This window comes from Phacochoerus africanus, chromosome 1, assembly GCF_016906955.1.
Source record: "Phacochoerus africanus isolate WHEZ1 chromosome 1, ROS_Pafr_v1, whole genome shotgun sequence".
Classification (NCBI taxonomy): domain Eukaryota; kingdom Metazoa; phylum Chordata; class Mammalia; order Artiodactyla; family Suidae; genus Phacochoerus; species Phacochoerus africanus.
In genome coordinates, this window is record NC_062544.1 from 240,690,211 (window position 1) to 240,714,260 (window position 24,050).

At 39.3% G+C, this 24,050-nt stretch overlaps 1 protein-coding gene across 3 annotated transcripts in view; it reads left to right on the top strand.

Moving 5' to 3' along the window:
* The first annotated feature begins 6,564 nt into the window (after nucleotides 1-6,564).
* DCBLD2 (discoidin, CUB and LCCL domain containing 2) overlaps nucleotides 6,565-24,050 on the top strand; it is an 87,814-nt gene continuing 70,328 nt past the window's right edge. Inside the window, exons 1-3 of one of the 3 annotated variants that reach the window (XM_047793910.1) lie at nucleotides 6,765-6,915; nucleotides 7,090-7,108; nucleotides 22,075-22,302. In XM_047793910.1, the coding sequence (XP_047649866.1) occupies nucleotides 6,898-6,915; nucleotides 7,090-7,108; nucleotides 22,075-22,302 (265 nt within the window). In that variant the 5' untranslated portion in view covers nucleotides 6,765-6,897. Of the gene's footprint in view, nucleotides 7,109-22,074; nucleotides 22,303-24,050 lie in introns of all 3 variants that reach the window. The other 2 variants (XM_047793905.1, XM_047793919.1) reach the window with 2 other exon arrangements.

Sequence of the window (24,050 nt, forward strand, 5' to 3'; positions counted from 1 at the left end):
TTATTGTGTTGAAAGACAGGCTAATATTAGCTAGTTTGTGAATGCAATATTAAGGAGATGATATACTTTGTTTTAAAAACCTTAGACATTTCTTTAAAATACTGAATTTCCTAAAGCTTGCTTTTATTTAAAATATTAATTCCTATTTTATTGACATATTAAAGGACCTAAATTAAAATTTAAAGTATCCAAAAGGAATCGTTGAAAGAAGTAATCTGCACATTAAAAAATTCCTATTTCTATTCTCTTCGTTCTTAGAAAATAATAGTAGAATTATGACATTATCATTATCTTGTTCTAGTGTAATAGATTCAGCTGCCAGGATGATTCCAAATCTTCTAGCATGCTGCAACCACCTTTAATACTTAAATAAAATTGTTCAAATATCCTGACTTGTGTAGGGATGGAAGACTAGCTTCTTGTCAGGAAGTGGGGAATGGCATGGAGGTTTAGTTTTCTCCAGACCTCTGGTTTTAGGAGTCTCCAGCTTTCTCTGAATTTTTTATCTCTGCTGTCATTTCGCCTCCCTTTTCTATGTAGAATCAATAAGCTGTACAATCTGTCTTCTGCCCAACTTGTGTGCAATCCCCCTTTCCCCACAGTTTCTCCCAATCTAGGCTGTGACTATAAGAAACTTAATGAAGAATTTGGGAGAAAGGGGGTGGGGCGAGGTGGCATATGTTGCAAGGGACTAGAATTCTTTATCAGACTATCTCTATCTTTCAAATCATCTTTGCATTCCAACCACTGACGAAGTTTCACCATTTCTCACATCTCCTCATCTCCAGCTTCCATTCACTTTGGTTCACCTCACTGACCAGCTTTATCTCCTCTGACCTCCCCCACTTCCTTCATGATAAGGTCCCCTCCCCCTCCAAGATCCCATTTGCTTCTTTCACTGAACAGAACTGGGGCTCTTTATCCAGCCCCAATACATAAAGGCATTGCTGGGCTGGACCAGGGAGGGGGTTGTGTGTGAAGCAACTACTGCTCAGCACAGACACTGCTTTCCCAGAGAGGATTTCTGGAGTCATCAGCTTTAGCTTCCTCTCCCTCCTCTATTAGGAAGTGATTTAGGGATTAAGGACTTAGAATTTGGCTGTAAAATAAAAGGGAGCAGCAAACAATGAGAATTTGGAAGAACTGTCAAACTTTAAGCATATAATGCAATCTAACTACCCTCTGTTCCAGACAAGGCAGCTGAGGCCAAAAGAGGTGAGGAGCTTTGCTGGAGGTTATACGGCCCTTTGAAGTGCAAGCTGGAGATAACTATTTAGTCCAGGGCTGTTTCCATGAGCTCATGAAACAACTCAATTTCTCAGAAGCCAAACTGCATTTCATCTCTGAATATTTAATACTGGACTGTGTTGCCAGCAAATGTCCCAGAAGAAAGAATACAGGCATGTAGAGCACGGGAGGCGTGTAGCTACTGCACATCTAAATCACATCACTGCAAGACTCTGGTGTGTTCACTCTAGTCACTCATGTTAGCCACTCATGTGTAATTAATCCTCTAATTTCTAGGCATGATGTGGATGTTATGGAGAGCAGTTTTCACATTTTTACTAAATCATTTTCAGCCTCCATCAGAGATAAAATACCAAGCTGAAGCCTTCTGGTTCTGACCCCCAAGAAAGTGAATTGGTCAAATTTCTTACATTCCTAGAAAAATCAAGGCGGTGAGGTGGGAAAGAGAGGTAGAAAGAGAATGACAGAGAGATGGTTGTAATGGAGGAAAAGTCAAATAAAAAGTGATCAGTCAGCCATGTTGCTGAAATATACCAAGAAAAATATTTAACATCATTATCCATTAGTAGAAATACAATAGCTTTCATAATAAATTAGGTTCCTAACACATCTGTCTTAAATTTGTTATAACAAATACCTGAAAAGAAAATTCATAGGAAATATGAGTAATAAACCTGAGGGCTAGATTTGACCAATATGACTCACTAAAAGAAGCTTACTAGATAAAGAGAAAAATATACCCAAAACACTTCTATTAATGGAAAAGAAGAAAGTCTCCTCAGCAGAATTCAGACATTTAGCAACAATCTTGCTTGTAAACATTTGTCCAAACAGTCAACAGGACAAAGAAAATGCTTCTGTAAGAACAGTAACCAGATCTTAGGGCTCTGGTCTTTGAAGTTTGAAATATTTCCCCAGAATTGCCACATTCTTCTTTCTCCCATTCCACTGGACCATCACAAAAGTAAATTCTCGTTTGTTCCCTCTTTCTGTTATCCTGCCAAAGACATACACTCACTGATAAAACCCACCAGTGATTCATTCCATAACATCATCCCAAGGTTTCCAGTATAAGTGCCATATTAAATGAGCCTCTTCTGCTTTATTAATGCTTAACAGACATTTAATAGCAATGATGGTGCCAATGATGCTTTCTGTATCAGTCCATTAAAACCCAGATGTTTCTGTACCGACAGAAGCAAGGGCACCAGCCCCCAGGTTCTTTTCCTGCATCTTATTTCCTTAGAGTGGCTGAGCTGGGATTCATTTGGAAACAGAAAGAGTGGGATATAACCATTCTTTTCATAGTTCTCCTTTTCTCTACAGATCAATTCCATTTTCTCTATTCCTCCACTCGATTAAGAGAAGAAAGAATGAGAAAAAGAGGAAGAGAGGATAAAAGGAGGAGGAAGGTCTGAGAATTAATATGTAAGTTGAGAATCTATTTCTAAATTCCTTAATAGGAGTAAACAGACAAACACATTAAAATGATACACATCTTAATTTTATTGTATTTTGTATATAACTACCCACATATTACTTTCCTAAGCTTATCTTCCCCAGAGACTTCATCCAAAGCACTAATTCATTTACCAGTCAATGAACAGAGTCCACCGTGATTGCTACAAGTTCTAGTGCATGTCAGTGAACTCCTGGGCAGTGAAGACACTGCTCAGTTTGGTTTTCTTTGTTGGTATTATCCCCAAGGGAATCTCTAAAGCACCTATCTTTCTGACTCTGTAGGAAGGAGCTGGGACCCAGGCTTTCCCTGTGGAAGCACTTTAGCCTCTGAGTGTCTCTGGCTGCTATGGTGATGGCCTCCTCCAGACTTAACCACTTTGGTCCTGATTAGAATCCTTAGTCCTGAGCTGGCCCAGTCATGTGAGTCATATGGGTTAAAAGTCCTGGACAAGTACTTCTCCCACTGCCTCAGCAGATTTCAACCCCCAACCACACCAAGTCCCAGAAACACAGGAGATGACAAAGTTGGCAGCATGCAGCCAGTGAGAAAGATCACATAAACTTGAATTCCACTCTACCCAGGCACGGTCCTAGAAATGAGGGACTGTTATATTCTACTGGTGTGAAGTCTTACAGGATTTTGGTCATCTCAGAGCAGTCTTCTGTCATAGTTTTTGCAACTCAGAGTGACAATGATCAGAAGTAGGGACAGAATAGAGGCAGAAAGACCTTTAATACTCTCCTACATTCTGGCTGTAGCACACAGACAGAAATAGGGCCTCCACAGGTGTTCTCTAGCCAGAGATTCATACTCCATCTTTTCCAGTAAAACCTAGGAAACTGAAACATAAGAATACAAATAGAAATTGTCAAATGGTATCAGTCACCAAGAACTTTTGATTTTACCTCCACAACCCTAATTAGCCCCTTCCTCATCCCCTTCCTGCTGCTGACTTCATTTAGAACCTTTTCACCTCTCTATTCTCCTCTTTAATAAGCCTTTAAAAGACCAGACAGTCAGCAAAAAAAAGGATGAAAACAGGGATGAAAAGGTATGTGTTCCTACCTCTTCTTTTAGATATATGCAGTCTGATCTTTTCATCCTGGGTTAACAAGGAGTAGAGGTGCCTACAGCCCAGTTTTGCCTGTTCCTGGAAGGCTTCCATAATCCAGAGATGACTCCTCTTCCCCTGGAGCAGTTCTGTATGGTCAGTAGAATGTCATCCTGAGATCTATAATACCTTGCTCTGTCCAGCAACTCTGTGACTTCAAGGTTATCCCTCAGTCCTGGAAGAAAGGAGTTGTCCAACAAACAAGATGAGTTGTCTCAGAAAGACTACTTGTCCCCAGATGTCTTAGTGCATGACTGCCTGCCTGCCACATCTGGACATCACGTCAGTGGGCCCAGTACTGGACTCATGGTCTTGTCTTTCACTCCTACTCATCCAAAGAGCTTCCTTTCTCATATCCCCTTGCTATGTGATAGGCTCTGCTTTTGCCAAGAAACCTGAGTATTTTCCCTGACTCTTCCTTACTTCCCACATTTAACCAGTACTGCATTCATAAATATTCTTTGGGGAATTCCCTTTGTGGCTCAGCCATTAACGAACCTGATTAGGATCCATGAGGATTCAGGTTTGATCCTTGGCCTCTCTCAGTGGGTTAAGGATCCAGCATGGCTGTGAACTGTGGTGTAGGATGCAGACTTGACTTGGATCTGGTGTTGCTGTGGTTGTGGTGTAGGCTGGCAGCTGTAGCTCCAATTCGACCCCTAGTCTGGGAACTTACATACGCTATGGGTGCAGCCCTAAAAAAAGCAAAAAAAGAAAAAAAAAATTCCTTGGAAAGTCTCCCCTTTCCCAGCCCATTGCTAGTCCATTTCAGACTCACCATCATCCCTTTAACTATACAAAGCCCTGGATCAGATTCCAGACCAGCTCTTCTTAGCCTCCAGGATTGCTCTTATTCCAATTCATTCCTCACCTATCTGACTGGTTGAGTTTTCTAAAATAAAACTTTGATAATGTCACTCTTTCTTTGATAATGAGCCTTCTGGTTGTTTCTCAATGTTACAAAATAAAATCCTGACCTCTTAACTTGTCTTAGATCTTGTGCCTACTCATTTTTTTCACTCTAGTCTTCAGTTACTCCTGTTACAGTCAGCAATAGTTAACCCCATCAGCTACATGTACATCATTCACCGTGGTGCTGGTGAGGCAGCCTACTTTGCCTCGGGTCTGAGATCACCTTCCTCACTTTGTGCCCTCGCTCAGGACTCAGCTGGAGTTTCATCCTGTCCATGACCCGTTCCTTGAACTCCTTCCACTCTGGTATTTGACATCAGCCCATACCTCCAACACGGCACTGACAACAATGGATGTTTACATGTTTGCCCCTCCTGCAAAATGTAGGCTCCTCTGATTGAACTGCATGTACCTACTGTCTCCTTTAGGCCTAAAGCATAGTAGGTTAAATAAGCATCCAATAAATGCTTTTTGAATAAATCTGGTAGAAGTGTTTAATGCATAAGGAGTCAGCAGGGGAGTTGAAAGTGATGACCTCCAAAGTCCTTTTGAATGCTGAGATTTTCATTTGAGGATATCAGCCTCTTCCATAGTCTTGAAATGACATCTGCTTATGAGCCTTACCCATAACTTCAAGGTACTCTTCAGCCTGAGCTTTAGACTAAAATGTCCACCTGCCTATTATATAACTTCACATAGCTATAGCTGTGAAGGACATTCCAAACTCAGGATGTCCAAAATAACTCAGTTGCTCACACAACTTGACCCACCATTCCAGTTTTTATTTGTTAATAACACTAACCTCCTCTCAGAGGGCCATGCTAAGAATATCCAGGATGGCACATTTCTCTTAAAACAAACAAATCCTGTGGATTCCCCTTTGCCAAGACCAGTTCTTTTTGTCACTGCATGTCTTTACAGTTTCCATCAAATTACTTGTGACTCTAACTAGTATTTATTTTATTCTGACTTTCATGATCTTTTCCATCTCTGTCCCAATACAAGATCCTGGAAGATTTCCTCATTAGGGCTACACAGGGTTTGTAGGTAGACAGCAGGTGTTCAATCTTGGTAGAATGGCTCAGTGGATGTTAGGATGTTAGGTTTAAATTGCTTTAGGGGTTTGGTTCTTGTTAATGTACTTTTTGCCCCTCTCATATAGTAAATACAGTAAAATGCACAAGAAACAGAAAATACATATATTTTAAAAATCGAACACGTTATCTGTTCTAACTCGGAGTTGATGTAACAATTAGCTACAGCTTTAATAACATATTCTGCTATTTACATAAATAAATAAATAAATAAATAAATAAATAAATAAGTCCCTTAGACTCAGCTCCCAGCAAAAACCAGCCAGGATTCAGGTTTCCCACCCCTTCCAGTGGCCTGATGTGCGGCGGGGGAGGAGCAAAGAGCAAGCTAGGGTGGAGGAGCAGGGGGAGCGGGATGGGGGACGTCCCGGAAGTCATTGACCAGAGCAAGCGGCAGCCTCAGCGGGATCAGCTCGGGCTGCAGTCCCAACAATAACAGGCGCGCGGGCCGGGTGGGGGCCGCCGGGGGCCCAAACTTGGGGGCGGAACCCGGATTGGGGGAGGCGGTTGGGACGCTTCCCAAGGCCGCAAGGGATTGGAGGAGAGAGATGAGGGGCGGTGGAGCTCTAGGAGTGGGCTGGGGAGCTAACGGGTCGACCAAGGAGAGAGCGCGTTGATTGGGTAACGCAGAGGGAGACGGACCAGAGCCGACTGCGGATTGGCCGTGGCGGGCTGTGCAGGCGTGGCCAGCGAGCGCGAGAGGGAGCGCGAGGGAGCTGGCGGCTTGTCTGCCAGCCAGCTAGCCGGAGCCCCGGGCTAGTGCGGCGGGCAGGAGTCGGGTTGAGGAAAGCTGCGCGGGAGGCGCGTACCCCAGCTCAGCTGCCGCAGCCGCCGCCGCCTTCTGCGACTCGAGCACTCCGCTTCCTTCCCTCCCCTCCCTCGCGCTCCGGCCTGGGGTCTTGGGGCGGGGAGTGGAGGGAAGGGACGAAGGAGGAGGAGGTTTCGGAGAGTGAGGGGCGGAGGGGGTTCCCGGCGCGGGGCGAAGCGCGCGCAGCCTCTTGCTCTCCCGCTGCTGCTTTTGACTCTTCTCCCGGTGCCGCGGCTCCGGGGCGCCCGCACTATGCAGGCGGATGGCGAGCCGGGCGATGGTGAGAGCCGGGCATAGCCCTCTTCTTTTCCTAGTCCGGGCCGCGGCCGCCGCCCCCGCCCGGGCCGCGCTCCCCCTCTCCCGCTCCTACCCCCTCCCTCCCCGGTCCAACTCCTCCTCCTTCCCCATGCCTCTTTTCCTCCTCCTCTTACTTATCCTGCTCCTGCTCCTCGAGGACGCCGGAGCCCAGCAAGGTGAGCGGTTCCCGACTATTGCGCGGAGCAACAGGGGCGGGGGGTGGGGGGCACTCGGGGGGAGCCTCGGGGCGCTATGTGTCCGGCCTTTAGCAGAATATGCAGGCGCGCTGGGGAGGTGCGGTGCGCTTCGGTGAGTGGCCAGACCTGGTTTGGCACCCGCTTAACTGAGTTGCAAAGGTGGGCTGTCTGTGTCCCCCAAGTTGGCGTGGCTTTACTTTTTGGGAAGCCCATTCATTTTTCTGAAAAGGAGGTGAAACTCTGTCCGCTGTGAAGTCCTGCTTTTGGGTTTGGGTTCTTCTGAGGAACATCTTTGGGAGGAAAAGGAGAAGTTTTGGAGATGTAGCACCTCCCAAGTTAAGCTAAATGGATAGATGGGCAGAGTAGAAAGGGAAGGTACTTAAATAGCATCTTAAACCCAGGAAGGGCAGGTGGTGATAATTATCTTTTGTGAAAGTGCTTAGGTTCAAAAGTGACTGAAGTTGATTCTGGTGTCTTGGAGTCTTGGCTTTAGAACATGACCTTTGCAGTCCCTACATATTCAGGGTGGTGGTCTTGATTGCCTGGGTCAGACACTGGGTCTTAGACCCAAGGCAGCATGCTGTGTTGCCCAAATGGAGCGTTCCATGTTAAAAAGTGCAAGCAAGCCCTTACAGAAAGTGACAAAACTTTTTTTTCCAGCAACAATCCTTGAAAAACCTGTTCCAGAAGCGTGCATGATTTACTGAATGTCATCATAATGAAAAGAGAACGCAGGGCTGATTTCCTCCCCTTTTTAGTACCTTTTTCAGGCAGCAAACAGCAGTTTTGAAACATTTTGGCATCAGTTATTGAACACATTTTTCCATTTTGTTGCAGTGGGAAAGATAAGGATTGGATTGTTACTTATTGCTGGGAAGGCTTTTTTTTTTTTTTGTATTTGTTTTTAGATTGATCTCCATGTTTAAGTTCAGTTTAATGTTGCTTTTATATGGTTTTCAGTGAAGTATGGAATCATGGCCATAAAAGCCTGTCATCGTGAAGATGCTGAAACTTTGACAGGAATGTGGAAATATAATCTAACTATAAGGATAAAAATGAATTTGATATACTGACCTCTTTCAGATTTAGGCACATTTCTGCAGTGTAACTTAAAATTTAGATGCTTCAGCATTCAGGTTTTAGTTAGAGCATCTTCAATGAATTCTTGGCCATCAACACTTAATAAATCAGAATGTGAAATCTTTTCTTCCATTGAAGTTTTAGAGCCTGTGAATGTATTTTCCTCCCGGTAAAAAGAAAAAACAAAACAGGCTTCTATATGACTAACGCTGATTGATTGGGTCTTACTTTTGTGACAGGCACAGTTTTAAGTGAGTTATGTCTGTTAACTTAATCCTTACCACAGCCCTCTGAGTTAAGTATTGTTATCCCATTTCAAACTTAAGGAAACTCAGACACGTAGAAATTAAGGTACCTGGAAATAGAAATATAATGATATAAACGTTACTCTGTATAGAGTATTTCTAGATCTGAAAATGTTTCTATCATGTTTAAATAAATCTTTTAACAGTACAGAAACAGTTCTATGTCTCTCCCAACCCTAACCCCTGAAATGAGACACTGTTTTTTAGAATTTCTTCAGCCTGATGTAATTAAACATGCAACATTACCATATTTTCTTAAGTGTAATTTCAGTTTTTACCAAAGCATTTTAGCAAATAGAGTACCTGGTTCTCTTTCATAGTGTCATGTTGTATAAAAATCAATGTAGATTAACACAAATAGAAATGATGCTGGTAATTAAAAAGACCTGATTTCTAATTCTCCTAAATTGATTGGGTAAATTTTGTTAAATCATTTCATTTTACCTCAGTTTTCTACATCAGTGATAAAAGAATATCTATTTATTTCCTAGTTTAATGAAAGTGAAATGTTGAAACACTGGAGTTTTGCAAAGGGAAATGCATAATATAGCTGTAACTGATTATCATTGTTAATCTTGAGCTTACTAAATTGATAAAGTAAGAGCCAGTTAGGTATATATCACCTGAACTCAGGAATTGTATGGAATTTGAATTCCCTAATTTTTAAAAATTGTATTTCTTACCCAAAGACCCTGATGCAGTCTGCAGTGGAATTGTTTTTAGTCTTGCTAGTCTAACAGATGTGCTTTAGTATCCACTGGGATTCCTCACATAACCTAAAAAGAAGTCTGATTTCAAAATGAGAAGCAGTACTTTAAAACATGCCTATAGAATTTTCCGTAGTGGGAATGTCTATCGTGTTGTAAGTTACAATCTGGAGTTTTTACTCTGTGAAAAGACTGTGTGAGGAGGCTGGAAGAAAATAACAAAATGATAACAGTTATCTTTTGATGGTAGAGTTGTAGGTAATTTCTTTATGCTTTTCCAAATGTTCTGCAATTTATATATAGTCAGAATAAAAAATAAGCTGTGAAAAAATGTTTTGTGATACATAGATTTTTTTTTTCTTAGCCAGCCTAGGTAGAAATGCATTTAATGTGCATGTTAAGGTAGAACTGTGCTTCAGGACTTTTTTTACTCCTTCAGATATTTTGAAGTAGCAGAAGATAATCCTCTCATTCCAGTTAATGCCATACGTAGCTATTCCTCAGCAGATTTTCTGCTGACTGAGTGATTTTTCTTTTTATTTGGCTCAGAATAAAAGTTATCATTAGTCTGAAAATTTGTCAGCCTTTCACAGCACAGATGTATTTTAAGCAATCTTATTTCATTAATAAATTTATAAATTCTGTTTATTCACATCTCTTTAACTATGGTGGTGTTTTAGGTATGGCTTATATTTGTGTATTTTGAGTTCTGAGTTTGATGTAAGTTCACCGTCAGTCTTTTCTTTATTGAAAGCATTTTCCCCTGTAAAACGTATGTCTTTCCAGAAAACTTAAATTGGTGAAATTTATTATACCAATTGCATATTTGTTGCTATAATAAATTTACTTAATAGGAAGTTGAGGGTCTACAGTGAATGAATTTATGTCTCTGGTTTACCTTATGACTGTAGTAATTTGTGTCACCTCATCTCACCTCAGCTTCCTTATTTGTGTCAGAGGGCTTGCCTACCTTCTAAGTTATAATATTATTTGAATGCTGTAAAATATCAGGTAATTAATTTTAAAAACCCGTTAAGGCTAACTTGTTCCTGCCTCTTAATATGAAATGTTTGTGAAAGTAGTGATTTTTCTTGACTAATAAATCTGTATAACAAATCAGGTTCTTAAAAAGAGTAATTCTTAAAAAGAATCATTAATCATCAATTTCACAATGATATTTGAATTAATGTGTGAAAAAAATTTACATCCTGTTAAATAATGCCTTTATTTGCTTGTGATTCAGGGGAATAGTTTTTGAACTATATTTGTGAATTGTCTGAAATGTAGAACACATCTCCCTCTGCTAAGAACATTTGTAATACCCAATATTGATATTAGGTTAGTTTAGAATTTTGTTTTTTGGGTTTTTTTTGGTTTTTTTTGGTGGGATAAAACATTAGGGTTCTTATATGTAGTTTTTGTTCAGAGGCAAAAATCAGAGCATACTTTCTCTGATTTCTGATTAATTTTGCATGGTTGGTGTTAGAAATTTAGTACACATTCCATATGTGTTAATGATCAGATTTAAAATCCACATTATAAAAACTTGTAAAATTACAAGTTAGTGATTTTTAGGTAAATTCGCAGTGCTATAAGCAAAGAGGAAACAGTATTTCCCTCTGGAGATCGTTAATAGTACTGTTTGAACATCAGAAGTTTGTTCTAGAAGACCAACATTAAAAAAAAAATAGTGAAATTGTTTTCAGTGAAAGTGCCAGTACTAGAATTAAAAGACAAATGAATTAATTTCCAGAAGGAAATAATTAGATTATAGTATGATGAGGAAAGGCTAAATTTACAGAGTTAGGTTTTAAATTTAGGACTATACTTCGCAAAATGAACCTAGAATGTGAAAGCTCAGGTGGTGACACTGGATAGTAACTGATTTCAAGCAAATAGATAGTTTCTACTTCCACATCTTGATTAGCTGGAAGGATGTGGAATGATGATATAAAATTATAAGGATCAGGAAAAGCTTTATAGAGCCAGCGATATTTGCTAAATGAAATATGAAGTGAGATAACTTGGCAGTTTTTCTTGTGTGGGTCATGAATTCAGTTTACTCCAGAACAACCTCATGGCCTTAGCACTTTATTTATTTTAAAAATATGGGGTTCCCATCTTGGCACATCAGAAATGAATCTGACTAGAAACGATGAGGTTGCGGGTTCCATCCCTGGCCTGGCTCAGTGGGTTAAGGATCCGGTGTCACTGTGAGCTGTGGTGTAGGTCACAGACTCGGCTTGGATCTGACATTGCTGTGGCTCTGGCATAGGCCGGTAGCAACAGCTCTGATTAGACCCCTAGATGGAGAACTTCCATATGCTGCAGGTGCGGCCCTAAAAGCGCAAGACCAAAAAAAAAAAAAAAAGATAACAATTACTCAAAACTAAAAACTTATTATCTATAGTATTACCCCTACTTTATCAGTCTGTAATTTTTATCTCCCTTTCAATTCCATATTCACGCACCTGCATAATTTTTGTTGTAATTTTAATAGTGTAGTATATTGTAGCACACATAAACATGCTTTTAGAATACACAAGACAGGAGTTCCTGTTGTGGTGCAGTGGAAACGAATATGACTAGGAACCATCAGGTTACGGGTTCGGTCCCTGGCAACCAGTGTTAAGGATCCACTGTTGCTGTGAACTGTGGTGTAGGTCTCAGACACCACTTGTATCTAATGTTACTGTGCCTGTGGTGTAAGCCGGCAGCTGTAGCTCTGATTTAACTCCTACCCTGGGAACCTCCATTATGCCATGGGTGTAGCCCTAAAGAGGAAAAAAAAAAAAAATACAAGACAAAAATTTCAAAATGTAAAAAATTTTCACATTTATTTTTTATGAAGTAATTACTGTATTGTTCAGAATTGCTATTACATTATTTTCTTTATTCCATTTGAGTAAATTCTTCAATCAGGATAGGATCTTTGAGAAAGTATGTTAGTTCAAAATATTAGCTTAGAGGAGAACATTCCCATGGCTTCAGTAATCTGGTGTCAAAGAGTAATGAGAAACAGGCTGGGAAGATCAGTGGGGACAAGATTGTAGAGGATTTTGATTGAGGGGCAGACTGAATAGTTTGTACCTGAGATATCAGCAGTGGCATCATCCTTAGGTATGTTTGCTTCTACCCAGTCTGTTTGTCCATCTCTGGGTTCGATCGTCTCAGCCCAGGTCCATCGTCCCACTGATGCTTTTTCCCATGTCTTTAACAGATCCCAAACCTGGCCCACATGCCAGTCCCCACCATCTGTGCTTTCTCTGGTTCTGGATAGCTCAAGGTTGCTGGAGAAAGTCATGTGGCCACTGGACTAGATCTGCTTCAGACAAGGATGACCAATCCAACCTCACATGACCAATCAGATCTAACCGGGGGCATGAGGTCATATAAAAAGTGTTACAAACTGCAGAGTAGGTGCCAAAGGGAAAGAATGGCACACACAGGCATCATCTTCAAAGAGAGTGTTCCCATTTGTAGAGTCCACTACATTTTACATACCTTCTTACTAAACCCTCAAAATTACCTTGGGAGGTATATGGTATTATTCTCATGTACAATTGAGGATAGAGAGGTTAAGGGCCAGGATCATATCAAAAGTTGGCACTGCTAGAATTTAAATTGGAAAGTCCGATTCCTAAGCCTATGTACTTTATACTGTATCACTTGCCTACCAGGTATCTACCACTGGCTTGGTTTGGGTTTATTATTTTCTAAATTCAACAGCACGTGTTAAGAGCCTAGTATGCCCTATTTCTACGTCTCTGGCTACTGAGGTGAACAGAACGCATTGCCTGCCAAAAGGTGTTACAGCTTAGTATGGGAAACTGACATAAATATCCATAATTAAGCATGTTAAGTACAGTAGAGATTTTGATAATGGAAATAGAAAAACCAGGGCTTTCAGAAAGGTTTCACATTGAGTGGGTATTTGCCAGGTGGCTATGAGGAGGATGGATGTTATTCTTGGCAGAACAGAGTAGCACGTTCAGTGGCAGAGGAGAGAGAGTGTTGGAACATGGCAGGAGTCGCCGTAGTTCCAGAGCTGGAGCAAAGAGGTTGTGGGAAAAGTCAAGAAATGAGATGGGAAAGGAAGTCAGGGGATAGATTATAATGGACTTTGTATCCTTGCTGAAGTGTTTGAGTTTTATTGTATCATGGGGTGGAGAACAGTTGAAGGATTTTTAAATGCTGGACCTTTGTAATGCAATTGGTGTCTAAAAAATCCTGACAGGAGTGTGGGCAGTGAATCAGAGGGAGGTAAGATAGAAAGTGGGGAAGCCTGTTGGAGAAGTAGGGCAAGGACCTGCACTAGTTCAGGGGGACTAAATTTAGAGATATTAAGGAAACAGTGTAGAACTTAATGACCAGTTAAATTCGAGAGAACAAAGATCAGTTAAAAATGCTGTTTTTTTTTTCTTTATGCAATTCTCCTTACTCTCCACCTCCCTCTCTCCCACCAATATTTCTGCCTGATTAATTGCTGTATACCCTGCACACACACCATAAAACACCCATTATTTCCCTGTATTCATTGTCCCTAAAATTATTTACTAAATCGATCTTACTATATTGTAAATTCTCTCTGTCATGTCTGTTCTTGTTCCTCGTACCTGGTTCAGTGCTTGGTACGTGGAAGATGTTTGTCGAATGCTTGGGACACCTTGAACTTGAAATGCTGTGGAATTTCTGAGTGGAAGTGCTTAGTGTAGAAGCAGATGACAGGTTTGAGGATTTGGAGAAAAGCTGGAGACTGGAGGGCTCTCCTCTGTGGTGGTAACTGAAGTCTCTGGGTAGGGAGGCCCCATGCAGAGAGTGGAGAAAGCTCTGGAGACCAGCAGCATCAGCAGTCAGTAGTGAGAAGATGAGTCAACTGAGATTCTGGAGAAGTTGCAGTTAGAGAGTTAAAGAAGAATCAAGATGGGGAAGGAGACTTTTAAAAAGGAGGGAGGGAAGATAAGAAGGAAAGAGGGGCCAGCAATGTCAGATGCTGTGGAAAAGTCACAAGTGATAAGGATGGAAAAGTATCCATTGACTTTTGGCAGCTCAGAAGCTGACTTAGTGAATAGTTTCATTGGAGAGGTAGGTCTGCATATTCTAGAGCTGCCATGACAGATTACCACACATTTAGATGGCTTAAAACAACAGAAATGTATTGTCTTAAAGTTCTAGAGGCTAAAATTCTGAAATTAGGGTATTGACAGGGCCATGCACTCTCAAAAGGTTTTAGGCGAGGGTCCTTCCTTGCCTCTTCCTGCCTTCTGGTAGTAGCAATCTTTGGAATTTGCATCATGCCAGTCTCTGGCTCTAGTTATGTGGTATTTTCCCTGTGTCTGTATCTGTCCAGATTTTCCTCTTTTTATAAGGATACCAATCATTGCATTAGGGTCTACCAAAATCCAGTGTGACCTTATTTTAACTTGATTGTATCTGCTAAGAGCCTGTTTCCAAATGTGGCTACATTCATAGGTATCAGAAATTAGGAACATATAATTTGGTTGGGGTAGGAGGGACACAGTCCAACCCACAACCTCCTGGAAGCTGAAAGCAGTATTTTAAACCTAAAACAGGCAAAGAAGTAAGGCATTAAGTGTATAGAACTGAAAAAATGGCATATGCATGCTGTGGTATATGGAAGGACTGGTCATTGGGGACCTGCTCTATAGCACAGCGAACTCTACTCAGTATTCTGTGATAATCTATGGGGAAAATAATCTGAAAAAGGAAAAAGGGGAGGGGAGGAAAAGTGAGAAAGAAGATGGTAGATAATGGGGAACACTGGGTGGAGAAAGAATTTGTTGTTTTTGTTGTTATCTTAACCATTAGGGTTTTAAAATTTGTTAAAGTGAAGATCCTTCCTAGGCGCTATTGAAGAGCTACCTTACAGGATAAAATTGGCAAAAAAAAAAGAAGCAAAATCATGCCTGTCATGCAGATATAAAGTGAACACATGTCAGAGATTTTCTTCAGCTCATCAATTAATGAAGGAACCAGTAAGATATTAAAATGTGTCCAAAGAATATTTGAGAAACTAGGAGTTTATAGGCAATCTTAGGCTATGGTTGCTGCTAAAACTGGCTAAAGACCAATAGCACAATAAACTATAATACTTAGGATTATTTTTTCAACTGCACGGAAATTATTTGCGTCTCTACCAGACAACAATCTGTAGATTTACGTGTAACCAAGACTGGAACTTTTAATGGATGATAAAAATCCATTATTTTGCTTATAAGCTTTTTGCCTCTATGACGTTTAAAGGATCCGTTGCCTACTTTTTTTAAAAAACCTATTTCCAAGTTTCAGATAATTTTTCTGACATGTTTATTAGAATCTATGGAGCTAGAGATGGAGGCTTGAGAACCTTTATTAGCCCTTACGTGATTCTAACGTTGACTAAATTTTGAGAAGCACTGAATAAGAGGATAAGATGTGGTTTCGAGTGCCTGAGATTACTCTAACAACTCTTCCCTGGATTTCGTGATTTAAAAAAAAAAGTGTTTTTTTCCCCAGTAGTGCTCAGCTCCTGGACAGAGAGAGACCATTTGATCCAGGGTGGAGGACTTGCCAGGCAGATCCTCAAGAAGGACATAGTGCAGGAAGTGAAGGTACTGGGAAGGGTATAGTTCATGCACTGGACGCAAGGTCCAGGCTGGGTGGGGAAAGGAAGGAGGCAAGGGCAAGATAATAGATGGGGAGCAAGAAGAGAAGTTCACAGAAAGAGTACAGTGGGTGTGGGAATGCTCAAGGGTCAGGAATCTGACCAAAAGAGTGAGACATTAAAGTTTTTGAGATTTCACAGGTGGGAGTAATCTCCAGTAATGGTGAAAACAAAGTGTAGGTTGTGGTTTCATGAGTTACTGAAATGAAGTAGAAGTCTTGGGGGAGAAGATTAGTGAGTATTACATTCTCATGGTTTATACTTCTCATAAGACACTGTACTTGAAGCTTTAAACCTGCTGTGAATTTTCTAAAGTAGTGAGCCATTGTTCTGATACTTCAGCTGCTTTGTGGCCAGATGTTCTGAATCTACATAGATAAGCAAAAGTCTTTCTAGTCTTTTATGACTGTAATAATTCTCTCAAATATATTGAGCACATTATTATGGATTAGGCCCTCATCAGTAGGTGTTTTCATACAATATCTCATTTGATTCATACCCTACATTGTTTGATATGTAAGTATCCCCATTTTACAAAACTCAGCTTTGGCAGCAGTACACAATCTTCTCAAGGTCACAGTGGGTGGTAGATAGGGCATTCAAATTCATTGTATGACTCTAGAGCCCATTTGCTTAACCATTATGTTTTAAGAAGAGTATATCCTTGGTGGGGATTGAAGAAGATTTGTATAGCTCATATTCCTTCATGTAATTCAATTTTGTAAATTATCACGCATGCAGAGATGAGTTTGGGCTTAATAAAGATTGAGCTGGGAGCTCTCTCTTTTCCAAAAAATTGCTGCAGTGACCCTCTTTACACTTTCTGTGCATATCCATCTTATGCAGTATTAAAAAAAATGAGTAAAATTAAAGTACGATTTTGAATTGACTTACTGAGATTGTAGTTAAACAACTTTAGAAATCTTACATTAACAGGACTTATATCATACTTTTTAGTCTAAAAATTCACAATGCTAAATGATACATTAAAACATGTTCATTGTTATTAAATGAAATAGGATTTACTGCTTAACACTCACAAGTTATCCTTTTGAACACTTTTTACTCTCCAAAAGCCTTTTTTTCAGTTTGCTGTAAGATCTCACAGATGTGTTGCAACCCCAAGTAGTTATGCTGTGAGCCATATGGGAAGTCCTCACAGATGTATTACAGATGTGACAGAAGTGACACTTATTTGGAGGAATTATATGGTCAGACTCCCTTGTTCACAGTGACAAAAAACAAATCCTCGAAAGCTTACTGGAAAAGTATAAACCTTTCCTATTTATAATGTTTGTAATCAAAGTTACTTTCCTCTATATTTTTGGCATTTTTATGCAAGTTTCCTTCATTTATTTGTGTTCTTGTTAAAGTAATTTTAGAAATCATGCAATGTTCATATTAATAAAATTAAATAATTAAGGTAAATTATATTATTTTTAGTAGCGATATGACCAACATAAAGGATTAGTTGGAGGGTCACATAAAACCAGCATCACGAGCACATATTTTTCCAAAAAAACAAACTTGATTTGAAGTTTAAAAAGCAGCCTAAAATTAGCTTGTGTTCTTTTTTGTATGAATTCATTGTTATATAGATGTTTAGTGTTCTTTCTGTTTTCTCAAGGGATAAATTGTAAAAAAAAAAAAAAAAATATTCAGCCATTTTCCTGGAACAGTATCAAAATTTGTATCTGGCCTAACACATTTGATCTGGCAGTCTTCAGAGGAAGTGAACACATGTTCTATGAGTAATCCCCTAGATAAATCTACAGCCAAACAAAGGAGCAATGAAATCGAATTCCAGTGTTTTTAATTTTCTTTACTAAAATAAAATTAAAATTCAGAAATTACATTAACAAGCCTCTACCCGTTATGGTCAGTTAAGGGTTGAGTTGGTAGACACCAACAAGGGGAGGAGGAGAAGAGGCAGCTGACAGTGGTGGTGATGGAGAAGTGTGGGGTTGTTGGTGAGCGTGAGTGTATGGATTGGTTCTATGATATCCAGTTTGAAAATTATTTATTCAGTAGTGGTTATATTATCAATTCTGCCTTGTGAAAATGAATAAATAGTAGGTGATATAACCGAGTCACAGATTATTATTCTTTCCATTTACAAAGTTAAGCAGAAAATCTGGACACTCTTATTCCTGACACTATTAGCATCCCTTTTCAAACCCTAATGCTAACTGTAAGGGCTCTTGACCCAGAAAAATATTTAAGGGTTGTAGACTAATAAGAATTTTTTTCCCCCACTTTAACCTAAAGAAAAAGAGAGCATTATATTTACTTCTTTTAAAAATTGGGAAGTGGGGGGAGTTCCCTTTGTGGCTCAGGGGTTAACGAACCCAACTAGGATCCATGAGGATGGAGGTTCAATCCCTGGCCTTGCTCAGTGGGTTAAGCATCTGGCATTGCTGTGAGCTGTGGTGCAGGTCTCAGACTTGGCTCACATCCCTCATTGCTGTGGCTGTGGTGTAGGCCGGCAGCTGCAGCTCCAATTCAACCCATGGCCTGGGAACCTCCATATGTGGCGGGTGCAGCACTAAAAAGCAAACAAAACAAAACAAAACAAGTGAAGTGGGAACATAAAACTCTTTAATATGACTGCTGACCTAGTGGGGAAAACTTTCTCCCAGGTGGCACCCTTAGCAAAAGAATGGCATTAACCCTTTGGGTCAGGGGAAACCCAGCTAAGAACTAACCCAAATCTTCTATTAGAGATGTCCTAGCCTTTGCTCTAAGTCAGCCGGACTCAAACTTGACACTATCTGACGTTTAGGATCCATTATTCTTTATTCTGGGGAGCAGTCTTGTGCAGTATAAGATACTTTAGTAGCATTCCTGGCCTCTACCATAGCACCTCACCCCCTCCAGTAGTGACATGCCTCTGGGCATTGCCAAATGGGTGGTAGAATTGCTCTAGTGCCCTCTACCTCCATTTGAAAACCTCTGCTCTCAGTGTATTAGGCGATTTGTTGATAATATTTTCCAGATTTTAGTGTTACTTTAAGTATTTCATCCTATTTCAAGTATTTTGGTGTAGAATAAGCTTTGCTGTTAAGAACTGTAGAAATAAACTGGAAGCTTTGGGTAAAAGTGAAGACAAGGTCTTCCTCTGATTTAATTCAACATTGCAACCTTTGGTTGCCTAAACCGTGTTTTTTATTGTGCAGGCAGGGACCCTACACCAGGTCAGGAGTATATATATTTAAGATATATAGAGTCGCAGTGTTAAATGTATTTCTTACTTTGGAATAACAGAGAAAAACACTTGGAAACTGCGGGCCTAGTTTCCCTTTCCAACGGGAATATTCTAAACATGTCATTCATAGCAGTAGATATTTGGCCAGGCCAGCCAAGCTGTTTATCTGGTCAGGTTAAACTTATCCGAAGTCTTGGAAATATGAAACATTTAAGCTTGTTCATTGCAGTAGATTTGAGACTTTCGTTTAACTTGGATTTCTGGTGCATATCATCTTGTTTGCAAGAGGAGGAAGCTCTGAACTCCATCACATATTTTAGAACATTCTTGGCACGTTACATCTGGGCTGTTCATGTCCTCCCCCTACAGAAGATACTGAAAAAAAGAGAGCTCCGTTTTAATTGTTTTCTTCATTAGCATGCACGCAAAGGCCCTGTTTTTCATCAGTTACTATTTATTTTGTTAACTTCTGTAGAAACCATGCTTTATGGAGGAAAGGACAAGAAACATTTTTATATTTATTGAGAATCAAACATAAATATGATCATAAAGATATTTAAAAATTACTCCTCTAACACTCTGCCTGTACTCTTTTTGTAAAATTCATTTTAATATGACAGCCTTAAGTTAAATAATAGCCTGTGGAGGATACATTAAATGCAACAGTCTGCCATTACTAAGTCCTGAATTCAGCTGTTAATAGCAAATTCTTGGCTTTCTGAAATCCATCAACACTTCTAATCACTTAAAAAGTGCGTTAGTTTTATATTTACTAAAGAAAATACATTTATATTTTTAGTTCATTTATTCAGTGGCTACTTTTTAAAGATTGAAACACTTCCAGAAAAATCATTTCCATCTTTTCAATAGTAAGAGAACATTTCTGACTGGTTTCATATTGTTAGAAACTCTGTCTTAGGATAGTTGTTGTTTTCTTTAAGGAAAAATGTTAATGATTATTCAAAAGTTATTTATATTGCAATCTATTTATTTTCACAAGGGAGGTTTTTATATCCCTGTGTTTTTAATTTAGATGTCATCCAGTAGAGATATTCAAGGTATTTTCATGGTAGTTTCAGGGGAAATTTGTGGTTATTTTTATTCCTCTGAGTTGTATAACATTCTAAGTTTTATATTTGCAAAAGATCAGTGGGTGTATCACACAGAAACTCACAGATTTATTTAATGATGCCTTTATGTATTACGGTATTGAACTGCTATTCCTAGTTCTTTTGTGTAGAGTGAATGCAAGTTTAGAAGATAGATATTAATGTTGGTTTAAAGCTAAGCTTTATATGAGAGAGAGTTGTTTAAGAAGCCAGATTGCTGGGACTAACTTTTAAAAGTAGAGTAAGTAACAGTACTAGTAGGGATTTGAGAATAAAATTTTTCAGCAAAAGGTATGAAGTATTGTCATCAGAATCTTAAGTACAAAGTTTTGTTTGTTCATTAAAGCTAGTTTTGAGACTAGTTTGAGATAACATCAGGTTAATGTGCAGTATCTTTATTCATTTAATTTATAAACATTTATTTTGCATTTACTACTTTCTAGAAACTAAGTTCTTATTCGTAGGCTTTTAAAACTTTCATCTGTCCTAGTAAATGATATCAGCACTACATTGTTCTTAAAAATAATGAAGATAATAGAAAATTCTGTTAGATCCATCTGTATCCATATTGAAGTTAAAACTCAGAAGTGTCCCTTTTAATTTTTTTTTTGTTTTAATCTCTGAACTCTTCCAAAAGGTGTTTATAAAAAGCTCTTTTGAAGGAGGAAATACTATTATTGTGAAAGGATGTATTCATTTTCCTATTAGAAAGATACTCATTTGAATCCCATCATTAAGGAATGCTAAACAGTGCAATTGGAGCATCAGTTTAAACTTCTTAACTAGTGTTGCATGCTTCTTTCCAGGTGCTCAGTAAAATAACAAATTTGTTGATAAAGGGAAAAAGGCAGATATTTGATTTTTACAAATAGTATGTTAAGTTTTCTGGGTTTCCATATTCAGTTGCTGAAGAAATTCATGGAGCAAATAATGCTGCCACTAAGATAGGAAGGTCATTTTACTAATCTTTAATAACCATTAAAATGTAATATTTCTTCCAATTATTATATAGGGAAAAATGAAGCTTTTGGAGAGGGACTACTAAAAAGTCAAATTTAAGTAGTATGTAAAATTAAACTTTATTAAATATTACTTTAGGGCCTTTAAGAAGTAGTGGGCAGTGTTTAGCAATTGGTCAGTAATCTGCATGATCTTTAATGTTGAGTGTTTTTAGAAATCACTCAAATTCTCACAGAGACTTTAGAAGGGAAAGTGTGTTACTTGTAAGGAAATAGATGAAGCTGATCATATACTTTCACTTTTATAGTTTACATTTATTTTGAACAGTTACTATGAGTTGGTGTACTCCTTTAAGACTGAATTTATTATGACATGTATATGTATTTATTACCAAGTTCAGATTGGAAAGTTCCTTGAACTCATAAAGGTGATTACTGACTATGTTGACTTAACCTGTCTCTTGTGAGTAGATACACCAGGAACTGAGTCATCTATGTTGCCTAGTGTAAAGAAGGCGTTGGTGATACAAAGTGTCTTCTGTCATACATATTTTAAAAAAGTCTTTACAGGAGTTCCCGTCGTGGCGCAGTGGTTAACGAATCTGACTAGGAACCATGGGGTTGCGGGTTTGATCCCTGGCCTTGCTCAGTGGGTTGGGGATCCGGCCTTGCCATGAGCTGTGGTGTGGGTTGCAGACGCGGCTCGGATCCCGCGTTGCTGTGGCTCTGGTGTAGGCCAGCGGCTGCAGCTCCGATTCAACCCCTAGACTGGGAACCTCCATATGCCGCGGGAACGGCCCAAGAAATGGCAAAAAAAAAAAAAGACAAAAAAAACAGTCTTTACAAAAAAATCTTGATTATTTATAATTAAAGATTTAAAGAACAATTCATCATTTTTTTAATTTTTTTTTTTAAGGTGATGGATGTGGACATACTGTACTAGGCCCTGAAAGTGGAACCCTTACATCCATAAACTACCCACACACCTATCCTAACAGCACCGTTTGCGAATGGGAGATCCGTGTAAAGATGGGAGAGAGAGTGCGCATCAAATTTGGTGACTTTGACATTGAAGATTCTCATTCTTGTCACTTTAATTACGTGAGAATTTATAACGGAATTGGAGTTAGCAGAACTGAAATAGGTAGGAAGTTTTCTTGTATATGTACATGTAATACATCAGTGCCCTGTGTTCTAAAACTGAAGCATTATTTGCCATTTAACATTGAGTGACGATGCTGTATAGAATGTAAGGGAAATTATTGAAAATTATTGAAATTAATATCAAATTTTATCTTCTTTTGGGAAAATTCCTGTCTGTTTACTCTTCTAATAAGCCTCTATTGGTACCTTTGCAGCAAAGTCCCACTCTACTGCTTCTAAGAAAGAGGAAGTTAATTATCTCCTTTTTGTTTGTTTTCTTTGATCATTTTATTTGTAGTTAAAGCATACAAGTATAATTCATGCTTAGGAGTGTGTGTATAATGGTGATTAAGAACCTGGGCTTTGGCTCAAAACTTCCTGTTGTTAAATGCTAACTCTGCTGTTAGCTTTCTGTGTGACCTTGATCAAGTTACTTGATCTGTCTGTTTCTTCACTTGTAAAATAGGAAATAAAGTAGTACATGTAAAGTGCTTAGAACAGTACCTAACACATAATAAATGCTTAGTAAATATTAGCTGCTGTTGTCTTTATGCTTAGCTAAGAACAGTGGCTCTCTGTTATGGCTGCATATTAGAGTCACCTGGAAAGACTTAAAAAATACCTACATCTGATCCCCAGCCTAGAGAGGTAAATCAGAATTGATTGGGTAGGATCCACACCTCAGTATTTTATACTTTGAGGTCAAGTTGAGAGCCTTTGGCTTAGAGATCAGAACTTGTCTATTAAGCAGGAAAGGTAAAAACATTTTGTTAGTCTGTCCTGGTGAGCTAACATCATAAAATAACTCTAAAATTTTCTGTGGGTTTATTTGGAAAGATTTATTGGTGCAAGTGTGTAGAACATCTTTTAGAACTATAATTAGAACCCAGTATCTTGTTCTTTAAGTATCATGTTCATCTTCTGCCCCCTCTCCATCTTCAGTCAAATCCTTCATCTCTTCTCTACTTTCTGGCCTCTTATCTAGGAGAGGAACAATTCCTGGTCTGCTTCCCTGGCTGCTGATTGATAGCTTCTGTTGTCTCCCAGTCAGCTCTTGATTAACCTGGGTGCTTAATCACCACATGCATATTGCTATGAATATATGATCTTGTATAAGCTCTTAGGAACTCAAATTGACTAAGATCTAGAAAACACTGTTACTATAACATTAAGAGAAGACAACTGGATGTTAAATACCTCCTGCAGTGATATAGGAGGGAGTAAACAGTACCACCTGAGCAGTCAATGATAGTGAAAAAAGTGCACCACAAGCCCTTAGCAGTTTACAGGAAATAAAGGAGCTAGAGAAACACATTTTATCAGCTGTAAGGACTATATTTAAGTGGGATTTTTTGAAAAAGGAAAGGGGGAGTTCTTGTTGTGGTTTAGCAGGTTAAGAACCCACCAGTATCCTTGGGGATGCTAATGAGCATCCCTGGCCTCACTCAGTGGGTTAAGAATCTGGTGTTGCCGTAAGCTGCAGCATAGGTCACAAATGCAGCTCGGATTGGCATTGCTGTGGCTGTGGCATAGGCTGGCAGCTGCAGCTCCAATTTGACCACTAGCCCTTGGAACTTCCTTGTCCCACAGGTGCGGCCCTAAAAAAAAATTGTTTAATTACACTTAGGTTAGATGAGCAATGAGGTCCTGCTGTACAGCACAGGGAGCTATATCCAGTCTCTTGAGATAGACCACGATGGAAGATAATATAAAAAAGGGAATGTGTATACGTATGACTGGGTCACTTTG